The sequence below is a fragment of the Ranitomeya imitator genome, chromosome 1 (genome assembly GCF_032444005.1).
Source record: "Ranitomeya imitator isolate aRanImi1 chromosome 1, aRanImi1.pri, whole genome shotgun sequence".
Classification (NCBI taxonomy): domain Eukaryota; kingdom Metazoa; phylum Chordata; class Amphibia; order Anura; family Dendrobatidae; genus Ranitomeya; species Ranitomeya imitator.
In genome coordinates this window covers 254,955,415-254,969,087 of record NC_091282.1, presented here as the reverse complement: position 1 = coordinate 254,969,087, position 13,673 = coordinate 254,955,415, and the positions used below count along the sequence as shown (strand labels likewise).

The 13,673-nt window shown below is 45.3% G+C and overlaps 1 protein-coding gene across 3 annotated transcripts in view; it reads left to right on the top strand.

Annotated features, from left to right (window-relative positions):
* Positions 1-13,673, top strand: part of MPHOSPH9 (M-phase phosphoprotein 9) — a 157,834-nt gene that overhangs the window by 41,496 nt on the left and 102,665 nt on the right. For all 3 annotated transcript variants that reach the window (XR_011318923.1, XM_069755848.1, XM_069755842.1), the window contains exon 3: positions 13,337-13,463. Coding sequence is in view for 2 of the 3 variants with exons in the window: in XM_069755848.1 (XP_069611949.1) it covers positions 13,337-13,463 (127 nt within the window). In the remaining variant the exon portion in view is untranslated. The remainder of the gene's footprint in view (positions 1-13,336; positions 13,464-13,673) is intronic.

The window sequence follows — 13,673 nt, the reverse complement described above, 5'->3', positions numbered from 1 at the left end:
AAAAAATAAAAAAAGGAACACTAAAATCCCACATCCTAGATAGCACTAAATGAAATATTCCAGTTGTAAATCTTTATTCATTACATAGTGGAATGTGTTGAACAATAAAACCTAAAAATTATCAACGTAAATCACAACTAATATCCCACGGATGTCTGGAGTTGGAATGATGCTCAAAATCAAAGTGGAAAATGAAGTTACAGGCTGATCCAACTTCAGTGGAAATGCCTCAAGACAAGGAAATGATGCTCAGTAGTGTGTGTGGCCTCCACGTGCCTGTATGATCTCCCTACAATGCCTGGGCATGCTCCTGATGAGGCGGTGGATAGTCTCCTGAGGGATCTCCTCTCAGACTCCTGGACAGTCTGTGGTGCAACGTGACGTTGGTGGATGGTGCAAGACATGATGTCCCAGATGTGTTCAATCGGATTCAGGTCTGGGGAATGAAGGGCCAGTCCATAGCTTCATCTCCTTCATCTTGCAGGAACTGCTGACACACTCCAGCCACATGAGGTCTGGCATTGTCCTGCATTAGGAGGAACCCAGGGCCAATTGCACCAGCATATGGTCTCACAAGGGGTCAGAGGATCTCATCTCGGTACCTAATGGCAGTCGGGCTACCTCTGGCGAGCACATGGAGGTCTGTGCGGCCCTCCAAAGAAATGCCAACCCACACCATTACTGACTCACTGCCAAACCGGTCATGCTAAAGGATGTTGCAGGCAGCAGATAGCTCTCCATAGTGTCTCCAGACTCTGTCACGTCTGTCACATGTGCTCAGTGTGAACCTGCTTTCATCTGTGAAGAGCACAGGGTGCCAGTGGCGAATTTGCCAATCCTGGTGTTCTGTGGCAAATGCCAAGCGTCCTTGCACGGTGTTGGACTTTGAGCACAACCCCCATCTGTGGACGTCGGGGACTCAGACCATCCTCATGGAGTCGGTTTCTAACCGTTTGTGCAGACACATGCACATTTGTGCCTTGCTGGAGGTCATTTTGCAGGGCTCTGGCAGTGCCCCTCCTGTTCCTCCTTGCACAAAGGTTGAGGTAGCAGTCCTGCTGCTGGGTTGTTGCCCTCCTTCAGCCCCCCTCCACGTCTCCTGGTGTACTGGCCTGTCTCCTGGTAGCGCCTCCAACCTCTGGACACTACGCCGACAGACACCGCAAACCTTGCCACAGCTCGCATTGATGTGCCATCCTGGATGAGCTACTACATGAGCCACTTGGTAGTGAGATGTGGTCTCCGGTCCCCACCTGCAGAACCACTCCTTTTGAGTGCGTCTTGACAATTGCCAATCATTCCCATCTGTTGTCTACTCCATTTGCACAACAGCATGTGAAAATGATTATCAAACAGTGTTGCTTCCTAAGTGGACAGTTTGATTTCACAGAAGTTTGATTTACATGGAGTTATATTCTGCTGTTTAGGTGTTCCCTTTATTTTTTTTGAGCAGTGTATGTATGTATGTATATATATATATATATATATATATATATATATATATATATATATATATATATATACACACACATACACACACACACACACACACACACACACCGTATATACTCGAGTATAAGCCTAGGGTGGAAAATGCAGCAGCTACCGGTAAATTTCAAAAATAGAAATAGAATACCAATAAAAGTAAAATTAATTGAGACATCAGTAGGTTGTGTTTTTGAATATCCATATTGAATCAGGAGCCCCATATAATGCTCCATACAGTATATGATGGGCTCCATAAGATGCTCCATATTAAAATATGCCCCATATAATGCTGCACAAATGTTGATTATGACCCCATAAGATGCTCCATACAGACATTTGCCCCGTATAATGCTCCACAAATGTGGATTATGGACCCATAAGATGCCCCATACAGATATTTGCCCCCATATCATGCTTCACATGGCCCCATACAGATATTTGCCCCCATATCATGCTGCACATGGCCACATAAGATGCCCCATACAGATATTTGCCCCCATATAATGCTGCACATGGCCACATAAGATGCCCCATACAGATATGTGCCCCCATATAATGCTGCACATGGCCACATAATATGCCCCATACAGATATTTGCCCCTTATGCTGTTGCCGCGATTAAAAAAAATAAAAAAATTACATACTCACCTCTCAGGCCCCCGGCACTTGCTATACTCACCTTTCCCGTTCCACCGCTGTGTCTTCCCATCCTCTGCGCTGACATTCAGGAAGAAAGCGGTGCGCACTAATCGTGTCACTGCGCCCTCTGACGTGAGCGTCACTGCGGAAGACACAGCGGCGCCGCCGGTGGCACGAGGAGCAGGTGAGTATCGCGCACTGCCCCCCATCATACTTACCTGCTCCTGGCACCGTCGCTGCAGATCTGTTCCCCGGCGCCGCATTTTCTTCCTGTAGTGAGCGGTCACCGTTACCGCTCATTACAGTAATGAAGCTGCAGCGCTGGAAGAAGCAGGGACCGCGCCAGGAGTAGGTAAGTATAACTAGACAGCCCACGCTCCCCCTCCACTGCCGACCCCTGGGTATGACTCGAGTATAAGCCGAGAGGGGGACTTTCAACCCAATAAAATATATATATATATACAGTGGGGCAAAAAAGTATTTAGTCAGTCAGCAATAGTGCAAGTTCCACCACTTAAAAAGATGAGAGGCGTCTGTAATTTACATCATAGGTAGACCTCAACTATGGGAGACAAACTGAGAAAAAAAAATCCAGAAAATCACATTGTCTGTTTTTTTAACATTTTATTTGCATATTATGGTGGAAAATAAGTATTTGGTCAGAAACAAACAATCAAGATTTCTAGCTCTCACAGACCTGTAACTTCTTCTTTAAGAGTCTCCTCTTTCCTCCACTCATTACCTGTAGTAATGGCACCTGTTTAAACTTGTTATCAGTATAAAAAGACACCTGTGCACACCCTCAAACAGTCTGACTCCAAACTCCACTATGGTGAAGACCAAAGAGCTGTCAAAGGACACCAGAAACAAAATTGTAGCCCTGCACCAGGCTGGAAAGACTGAATCTGCAATAGCCAACCAGCTTGGAGTGAAGAAATCAACAGTGGGAGCAATAATTAGAAAATGGAAGACATACAAGACCACTGATAATCTCCCTCGATCTGGGGCTCCACGCAAAATCCCACCCCGTGGGGTCAGAATGATCACAAGAACGGTGAGCAAAAATCCCAGAACCACGCGGGGGGACCTAGTGAATGAACTGCAGAGAGCTGGGACCAATGTAACAAGGCCTACCATAAGTAACACACTACGCCACCATGGACTCAGATCCTGCAGTGCCAGACGTGTCCCACTGCTTAAGCCAGTACATGTCCGGGCCTGTCTGAAGTTTGCTAGAGAGCATTTGGATGATCCAGAGGAGTTTTGGGAGAATGTCCTATGGTCTGATGAAACCAAACTGGAACATTTTATTTGCATATTATGGTGGAAAATAAGTATTTGGTCAGAAACAAAATTTCATCTCAATACTTTGTAATATATTCTTTGTTGGCAATGACAGAGGTCAAACGTTTTCTGTAAGTCTTCACAAGGTTGCCACACACTGTTGTTGGTATGTTGGCCCATTCCTCCATGCAGATCTCCTCTAGAGCAGTGATGTTTTTGGCTTTTCGCTTGGCAACACGGACTTTCAACTCCCTCCAAAGGTTTTCTATGGGGTTGAGATCTGGAGACTGGCTAGGCCACTCCAGGACCTTAAAATGCTTCTTACGAAGCCACTCCTTCGTTGCCCTGGCGGTGTGCTTTGGATCATTGTCATGTTGAAAGACCCAGCCACGTTTCATCTTCAATGCCCTTGCTGATGGAAGGAGGTTTGCACTCAAAATCTCACGATACATGGCCCCATTCATTCTTTCATGTACCCGGATCAGTCGTCCTGGCCCCTTTGCAGAGAAACAGCCCCAAAGCATGATGTTTCCACCACCATGCTTTACAGTAGGTATGGTGTTTGATAGATGCAACTCAGTATTCTTTTTCCTCCAAACACGACAAGTTGTGTTTCTACCAAACAGTTCCAGTTTGGTTTCATCAGACCATAGGACATTCTCCCAAAACTCCTCTGGATCATCCAAATGCTCTCTAGCAAACTTCAGACGGGCCCGGACATGTACTGGCTTAAGCAGTGGGACATGTCTGGCACTGCAGGATCTGAGTCCATGGTGGCGTAGTGTGTTACTTATGGTAGGCCTTGTTACATTGGTCCCAGCTCTCTGAAGTTCATTTACTAGGTCCCCCCGCGTGGTTCTGGGATTTTTGCTCACCGTTCTTGTGATCATTCTGACCCCACGGGGTGGGATTTTGCGTGGAGCCCCAGATCGAGGGAGATTATCAGTGGTCTTGTATGTCTTCCATTTTCTAATTATTGCTCCCACTGTTGATTTCTTCACTCCAAGCTGGTTGGCTATTGCAGATTCAGTCTTCCCAGCCTGGTGCAGGGCTACAATTTTGTTTCTGGTGTCCTTTGACAGCTCTTTGGTCTTCACCATAGTGGAGTTTGGAGTCAGACTGTTTGAGGGTGTGCACAGGTGTCTTTTTATGCTGATAACAAGTTTAAACAGGTGCCATTACTACAGGTAATGAGTGGAGGAAAGAGGAGACTCTTAAAGAAGAAGTTACAGGTCTGTGAGAGCCAGAAATCTTGATTGTTTGTTTCTGACCAAATACTTATTTTCCACCATAATATGCAAAAAAAATGATAAAAAAACAGACAATGTGATTTTCTGGATTTTTTTTTCTCAGTTTGTCTCCCATAGTTGAGGTCTACCTATGATGTAAATTACAGACGCCTCTCATCTTTTTAAGTGGTGGAACTTGCACTATTGCTGACTGACTAAATACTTTTTTGCCCCACTGTATATATATATATATATATATATATATATATATATATATATATATATATATATATATATATATATATATATATATATATATACACATACACGCATACATGTAAAGCGCCATGGAATAAATGGCGCTATAACAATAAATAATAATAATATACATACAGACAGACGCGCACACACACACACAGCTCTGGCAAAAATTAAGAGACCACTGCAAAATTTTCAGTTTGTCATATTTTTCTCCTTATAGGTATATTTTTGAGTAAAATGTAAATTGTTCTTTTATTCTTTAAACTACTGACAACATGTCTCCAAATTTCCAAGTAATAAATTTTGTATTTATTTTCTGAAAATGAGAAATGGTCAAAATAACAAAAAAATGCATTGCTTGCAGACCGTGAATAATGTAAAAAAAAAAAAACAAGTTCATAATCATTTAGAAGCAAGAATACTAATGTTTTAACTCAGGAAAAGTTAAAAAATGTATATTTTGTGGAATAACCATGATTTTTTATCATAGCTTTCATGCGTCTTGGCATGCTTGCCACCAGTCTTTCACACTACTTCTGGCGCAAACATTTCAGCGGTTCTACTTTGATGGCTTGTGATTATTATCCATCATCCTCTTGATTACATTCCAGAGGTTTCCAAAGGGGTTCAGGACTGAGACTCTGCTGTCTCAAGACGCAAATATATTTGAACATTGCAGCGCCGAGACTGGGGCAGAGAAGTTCTTTTTAGCCTCGGGCCCAATGTGCAGTGGCATAGTAAAGCGAGGGGCAGTGGTGGAGGCGGGTTAAAGACGTTATGCAGAGAGGCAGTGTGGGAGAGATATGGAATGGGGCAGTTTGAAGGGATATTTTGGAGAGGGTCAGTGTGGGGGGGGGGGATATTTTGGAGAAATGCAAGGAGGGTACAGGAAAGGAGAAAGTCAGCTTACTGATTTCAGATGCACCTTTTAAAGATGAAATTCAGCACACCGAGCCGCCCTAGGCCAGGTCGTGGAGGCAGTGCAAACACAAACAAAATTTTTTCCAGTCATGATCGGTACAATTGTAGATAAAGTTGGACATATATTTGTCACGAGACAGAAATAGGAAAGCAGGAGATGAGGAATCTGGGCCCCTGAACTGCCCCTCAGGCTAGGGGAAGCCCTGTCTTTCCTTAATTTGGGCGTTCCCTTGAAGGTAGGGAGGCCCAAGTCACCAACCTGTCCCTGTCTCCTGTTAAACCCTGTACTAAACCCAGAGGGTGAACAGTGTAAACAGCACCACAAAGCAAATAAACAGCAACAAACAATATAAGAGTGAGGGGACTCCCTTGGTTGAAAAAACACAACCCGGTCATAGATTGGCGGTTAAAGGAAGTGGTCACCTGGGATCAGTCGTGTGAGGGCTGCTGCCCAGGGGCAACTGTCTCTGCCGTCCTTCTACAACCTACCCCTTCCTCTCCAGTGGGGGCAGCAGAGATGCTGTCAGAGAGTAGGGGCAAGACTTTACCCTCACTACATGCTAACCCGGTGTGTCAGAGACCTCTTAGGAGGAGGGGTCAGAGGAGGGTGGTGTTCCCTCTGAGCATAATGGGGGTGTGGGTTTGGTGACACAGGGAGACGCCTCTGTTGTCAATTCCTCTAAGAATTCACCATCTTTTGGCAGACGCATGCATGGAAATAAACGTTCAGGTCCGGATCTGGGTGTGAATGAGTATGTATGGGTTTCCACCAAAAACATCAGGTGGCCGTGTGCAACTGGGTCCTGGAATTCCAGGGTGATTGGGCCATATCGGGCGTTGGCCATTCTCAGACCGGGGACTTATCAGTTGGAGTTACCCCCAGTTATGCATGTACCCAACTCATTCCCCAGGTCGGCCCTCTGGAGATTTTTGGCGCCTCCGGAGCCTTCGTTGGTGGCATTTTCATCAGGCCACGGTTGCTGTAAAACTGAGAGTCAGGAGACTGCCGAGGTGAACGTTGGTGGATAAAGGCGTCCTCACCATAGGTTGTTATGTGTTGAGGGTCCAGAGGCCACCTCTGATCAGTTTATATACTTTTTTCTATGCCCATAAATTGTATGCATTTAGTGTCCCCAGTACCTGTGAAAAGTGCCTAGAATCCGCTGAAATATTGACTTCTTTAGAACTAATCACATCAGACAGGTGCCTTCTAATGCTTTTTTTAAGTACAAGGATAAGAAAGTCTCAACTACTAAATTACCAGTAGTCTCCAAAACCTATACAAAGATAATATGCAACCTGTTAGACACACAAGGCAAATATATAAGGTTATGTTTCCACGTTCAGGAAACGCTGCGTGTTTGACGCTGCATAGTGACGCAGCGTCAAACACGCAGCGTCCAGAAGTTACAGCATAGTGGAGGGGATTTAATGAAATCCCATCTCCACTATGCGTGGTAAGACGCATCCGGTGGCCCTGCGACTCCGGTCATGCGGCGCGTCTTTTTAGATCGCAGCATGTCCGTTTACTTTGCGGCGCCGCCGCAAGGTATAACACAGGGCCCTATGTATGGGGTGCGATGATTCCGGATGTGTGCAACGAACACATCCGGCATCATCGCGTCTCCAGAAGGGGGCGGAGCGAGTTCGCCGCTCCGTCAAAACCGCTGCCCATCCTGAAGGTGGACACATACCCTTAAAGTATAAACCCACATACGAGAATGAGTGCAAAAAAAGTAATGTTCAGGTCAGAGGGCGTGATAACGTCACGTCTGTGCGCTCTCTGCCTGAATAGTTACAGTGCAGAGAGCCAGAAGATGGCGACTTTGAGGAGCAGAGCAGCGATGAGAGGTATTTCTTTTTTTTTATGTTTGGAGCATTATACAGTGGGGAAAAAATTGTGAGGTCTGTAGTTAAGAGTCAAAATGAGAAAACAAATCGAGAAAATCACCTTGTCTGATTTTGCAAGATTTATTTTGTAAATTATGGTGGAAAATAAGTATTTGGTCACCTGAAAACATGCAAGATTTCTGGCTCTCAAGACCTATATCTTCTTCTTTAAGGGGCTCATCTGTCCTCCACTCATTACCTGTAGTAATGTCACCTGTTTGAACTTGTTATCAGTATAAAAGACACCTGTCCACAACCTCAGTCACACTCCAAACTTCATTATGGTGAAGTCCAAAGAGCTGTCGAAGGACACCAGAAACAAAATTGTAGCCCTGCACCAGGCTGTGAAGACTGAATCTGCAATAGGCAAGCAGCTTGGTGTGATGAAATCAACTGTGGGAGCAATAATAAGAAAATGGAAGACATACAAGACCACTGATAATTTCCCTCGGTCTGGGGCTCCACGCAAGATTTCATCCCGTGGGGTCAAATTTATCACAAGAATGGTGATCAAAAATCCCAGAACCACTAGGGGGGACCTAGTGAATAACTTGCATAGAGTTGGGATCACCGTAACAAGGGCTACCATCAGTAACACACTACGCCGCCAGGGACTCAGATCCTGCAGTGCCAGATGTGTCCCCCTGCTTAAGCCAGCACGTGTCCGGGCCCTTCTGAAGTTTGCTAGAGAGCATTTGGATGATCCAGAAGAGTATTGGGAGAATGTCATATGGTCTGATGAAACCAAAGTAGAACTGTTTGTTAGAAACAAAACTCGTTGTGTTTGGAGGAGACAGAATGCTGAGTTGTATCCAAATAACACCATACCTACTGCGAAGCATGGGGGTGGCAACATCATGCTTTGAGGCTGTTTCTCTGCAAAGGGACTAGAACGACTGATCCGTGTACATGAAAGAATGAGTGGGGCCATGTATCCTAAGATCTTGAGTGAAAACATCCTTCCATCAGCAAGGGCATTGAAGATGAAACATGGATGGGTCTTTCAGCATGATAATGATCCCAAGCACACCACCAGGGCAATGAAGGAGTAGCTTTGTAAGAAGCATGTGAAGGTCCTGGAGTGGCCTAGCCAGTCTCCAGATCTCAACCCCATAGAAAGCCTTTGGAGGGAATTGAAAGTCTGTGTTGCCCAGAGACAAGCCCAAAACATCACTGCTCTAGAGGAGATCTGCATGGAGGAATGGGCCAACATGCCACCAACAGTGTGTGCCAACCTTGTGAAGACTTACAGAAAACGTTTGACCTCTGTCATTGCCAACAAAGGATATATAACAAAATATTGAGATGAAGTTTTGTTAATGACCAAATACCGTATATACTCGAGTATAAGCCGACCCGAGTATAAGCCGACCCCCCTAATTTTGCCACAAAAAACTGGGAAAACTTATTGACTCGAGTATAAGCCTAGGGTAGAAAATGCAGCATTTACCGGTGAATTTCAAAAATAAAAATAGATGCTCCATACCGTTCATTATTGCCCCATAGATGCTCCATATACAACTGTGCTATATAGAATGCTCTGCACCGTTGATTATGGCCCCATAGATGCTCCTTATAATGCTGTGCCATATATGCTGTGCACCTTTGATTATGGCCCCATAGATGCTCCTTATAATGCTGTGCCATATATGCTCTGCACCTTTGATTATGGCCCCATAGGTGCTCCTTATAATGCTGTGCCCCATATATGCTCTGCACCTTTATGGCCCCATAGGTGCTCCTTATAATGCTGTGCCCCATTTATGCTCTGCACCTTTATGGCCCCATAGGTGCTCCTTATAATGCTGTGCCCCATATATGCTCTGCACCTTTATGGCCCCATAGGTGCTCCTTATAATGCTGTGCCCCATATATGCTCTGCACCTTTATGGCCCCATAGGTGCTCCTTATAATGCTGTGCCCCTTATATGCTCTGCACCTTTATGGCCCCATAGGTGCTCCTTATAATGCTGTGCCCCTTATATGCTCTGCACCTTTATGGCCCCATAGGTGCTCCTTAGAATGCTGCTGGTGCTGCCATAAAAAAAAAAAAAATCACATACTCACCTCTCTTCTCAGGACGCCGGCGCTTTCAATAATTACCTGCTCCTCTGCGGCTCTGTCTCCAGCACTGACGCTCAGCAGAGGGCGCGCACTGACTACGTCACAGCGCCCTCTAACCTGAGCGTCATTGCTAGAGGACGGAGCCGGAGCGAGGAGCAGGTAATTATAGCGCTGCGCTCCCCTTACCTGCTGCGGCGCGGTCCCTGCAGTCCCTGGCTTCTCCGGCGCTGCAGCTTCTTCCTGTAATTGAGCGGTCACATGGCACCGATCATTTACAGCAATGAATATGCGGCTCCTCCCCTATGGGGGTGGAGCTGCCTATTCATTTCTGTAATGAGCGGTGCCATGTGACCGCTCAGTGCAGGAAGAATCTGCAGCGCCGGAGAAGCCAGGGACTGCAGGGACCGCGCTGGGAGCAGGTAAGTATGATTACACGGCCCCCGCTCTCCCTCCCCTGCTGACACCCGGGTATATGACTCGAGTATAAGCCGAGAGGGGGACTTTCAGCCCAAAAAAATGGGCTGAAAATCTCGGCTTATACTCGAGTATATACGGTACTTATTTTACACTATAATTGGCAAAATAAATCTTGCCAAATCAGACATTGGATTTGTTTTCTCATTTTGACTCTCATAGTTGTGGTCTACCTATGATGTCAATTACAGGCCTCTCATCTTTTTAAGTGGGAGAACTTGCACAATTGGTGGCTGACTAAATACTTTTTTTCCCCACTGTAGCTAAAGAAGTAGAAAGCAAATTTAGGGGTGATTGTTTCTCATGGCACAATATGGCGTACACTGCAGAGGAATGGCATGCATTGGTGTCGTCCACGAGGAAATCTCTCCTAAATCCCATGCACAAAAAAGCCAAAATTTGCCAGGACCCAAGCTGGTGGTGCAGTTGTCCAACGTCTAAACTTTCCCTTTGCTCCTAACACTTTCATTAGGATCATTTATGTAACATGGTTTTGAATGAATTTTTTAATAAAATGACTGTTTTGGGATGGGCAAAATAACAAATCTTGTTTGCAGTCAATGGCCTACATTTATGGGAGTATTTTGTAGTATGGTATCCCTTACAAAATGTTGATTCTGAAAGGGAGCTAAAAGTTTTGTGACAAATTTCCTGGTTTATGCTCAGCAGTGTGTATGTGTGTGTCAATATAGACACACAGTGCTCAACATAGACCAACAGATTATATATACCGTATATATTTGAGTATACTACTCGAATATAAGCTGAGGCACCTAATTTTGCCACGAAAAACTTACTGACTTGAGTATAAGCCGGGTATGCATTATCCCCTCATCCCCCATCCTGATTTGCATGATTCCTCATCCCTATCCTGGTATGCATGGCTCATCATCCCTATCCTGGTATGCATGGTTCTTCATCCCTATCCTGGTATGCATCGTTCCTCATCCCCATCCTGCTTTCCATGGTTTCTCATCCCTATCCTGGTATGCATGGCTCCTCATCCCTATCCTGGTATGCATGGTTCTTCATCCCTATCCTGGTATGCATGACTCCTCATTCCTATCCTGGTATGCATGGTTCCTCATCCCTATCCTGGTATGCATGGCTCCTCATCCCTATCCTGGTATGCACGGCCTGCTCATCCCTATCCTGGTATGCAAGACCTCCACAACTCTATCCTGGTATGCACGGCCTCCTCATCCCTATTTTGGTATGCATGGTTCCTCATCCCATTCGTGGTTTGCATGGTTTCTCATCCATATCCTGTATGCATGGTTCCTCATCTCTATCCTTGTATGCATGGCAACCTCATCCCCATCTTCGTATGCATGGATCTTCATCCCTATTCTGGTATGCATGGTTCGACATCCCTATCTTGGTATGCATGGCTCTTCATCCCTATCTTGGTATGCATGGTTCCCCATCCCTATCCTGGTATGCATGGCTCTTCGTCCCTATCCTGGTATGCATGGTTCCCCGTCCCCATCGTGGTATGCATGGTTCTTCATCCCTATCCTGGTAGGCATGGTTTCTCATCTGTATCCTTGTATGCATGGCAACCTCATCCCCATCTTCGTATGCATGGATCCTCATCCCTATTCTGGTATGCATGGTTCCCCATCCCTATCCTTGTATGCATGGCTCTTCATCCCTATCCTGGTATGCATAGTTCCTCATCCCTATCCTGGTATGCATGGTTCCCCATCCCAATCATGATATGCATGGTTCTTCATCCCTATCCTGGTATACATGGTTCCCCATCCCTATCCTGGTATTCACGGTTCCTCATCCCTATCCTGGTATACATGGTTCCCCATCCCTATCCTGGTATGTATGGTTCCCCATCCCGATCATGGTATGCATGGCTCTTCATCCCTATTCTGGTATGCATGGATCCTCATCCCTATCCTGGTATTCACGGTTCCTCATCCCTATCATAGTATGCATGGCTCTTCATCCCTATCCTGGTATACATGGTTCCCCATCCCTATCCTGGTATGCATGGTTCCTCATCCCTATCCTGGTATGCATGGTTCCCCATCCCTATCCTGGTGTGCATGGTTTTCATCCCTATCCTGGTATTCATGGTTCCTCATTCCTATCCTGGTTTGCATGGTTCCTCATCCATATACTGGTATGCATGGTTCCTCATCCCTACCCTTGTATGTATTGACCCCATCAGAAAAGCATAAAAATAATTTAAACCATCCTACTTACCGTCCCTGCGCTCCCTTGCGTCTTGTTCTGAAGCCAGCAGCGGCTGATTGATCACTACTTAAGGGAATGAATATTTGCTGCGCTCCACGCCTATGGGAGTGGAGATAAGTGAATATTTGTTTCTTTTAAGTAGCGCACACCCGTGATCGCCCGGCCGCTGTGGCTGACACTGTGCGCGCTATAAGAAAAATTTATATTCACTGCCAGTGCAGTGAATGTTCATTTCTCTTTAGCAGCGGGTACAGGAGTTAGCCGCACCCACCGGCTCCTGCCTCCTGTGACCCGCTGGTGCCGCTCACCTTCTGGCTTTGATGGCATCCATGGGGACCTTCAGCTGGCATTTTGGAGACTATTTAAATGCCATTCTCATTAATTTACAGCTGCATTTAAATGGTTAACAGCAGCAATCATAGCCCCTATGAAGCAGGTTTAGCTACTAAGCATACAGTCTTTAGCAACTTATAACTAAATTGTTTATCTTAGGTCGTTAAGAGGTTAAAAGGAACCTGACAGCAGGATTTCCCTCTACAAGGTATTAGGTAGGAGTGCTTTATCAGCCTTCTGACACCATTTTGAATGATTCTTATGCTATCACTAATCGCTTTTTCAGTATTTTAAAACCGTAACTGGACTCACCAGGACCGCTGTTAACCATTCTAACACTTTTGTGAAGCCCACTGAAGCGTGATTGACAGCCTGTGCTGGGAGGAGGAAAAAGAGAAATCCCTCTTCTCCTCCCTGCACAAACTGGCAGTTACTAAGCCATTTTATTCACCATCTGAAGCCAATTTTATATTAGGAAAATCTTTAAATTATTCTAGAATTATGTGGCATTTCTTTTGTTTTGTCTTGTCCTTGGAGTTTAGGAGCGAATCAAGCAAAGAAGGAGATCTGCCCGGAAGTTCTTTCCAGTGCAATGACTTACAGGCGTCTTTTTCACAAAATCTGTGCATCGCTGATCAAACTGATCTAGAAGCCAAAAAAAGTTGTGAGGTATATTAATACTTCAATTTTTTAGATTGACCTTTAAATGTCTCATATGTGGATCTTTACCTATCAGGAGAAGGAGGTTTCTTGGCTGTTTTTCAAGGAAATCTGTCACCAGGTTTCTGAGAGCAGCATAATGTTGGGCTTGCTATTCATAAAATCACTATTTTATCTGCTGCAGATCTATCAGTTCTCTGAATGCTGAGCTCCATAACC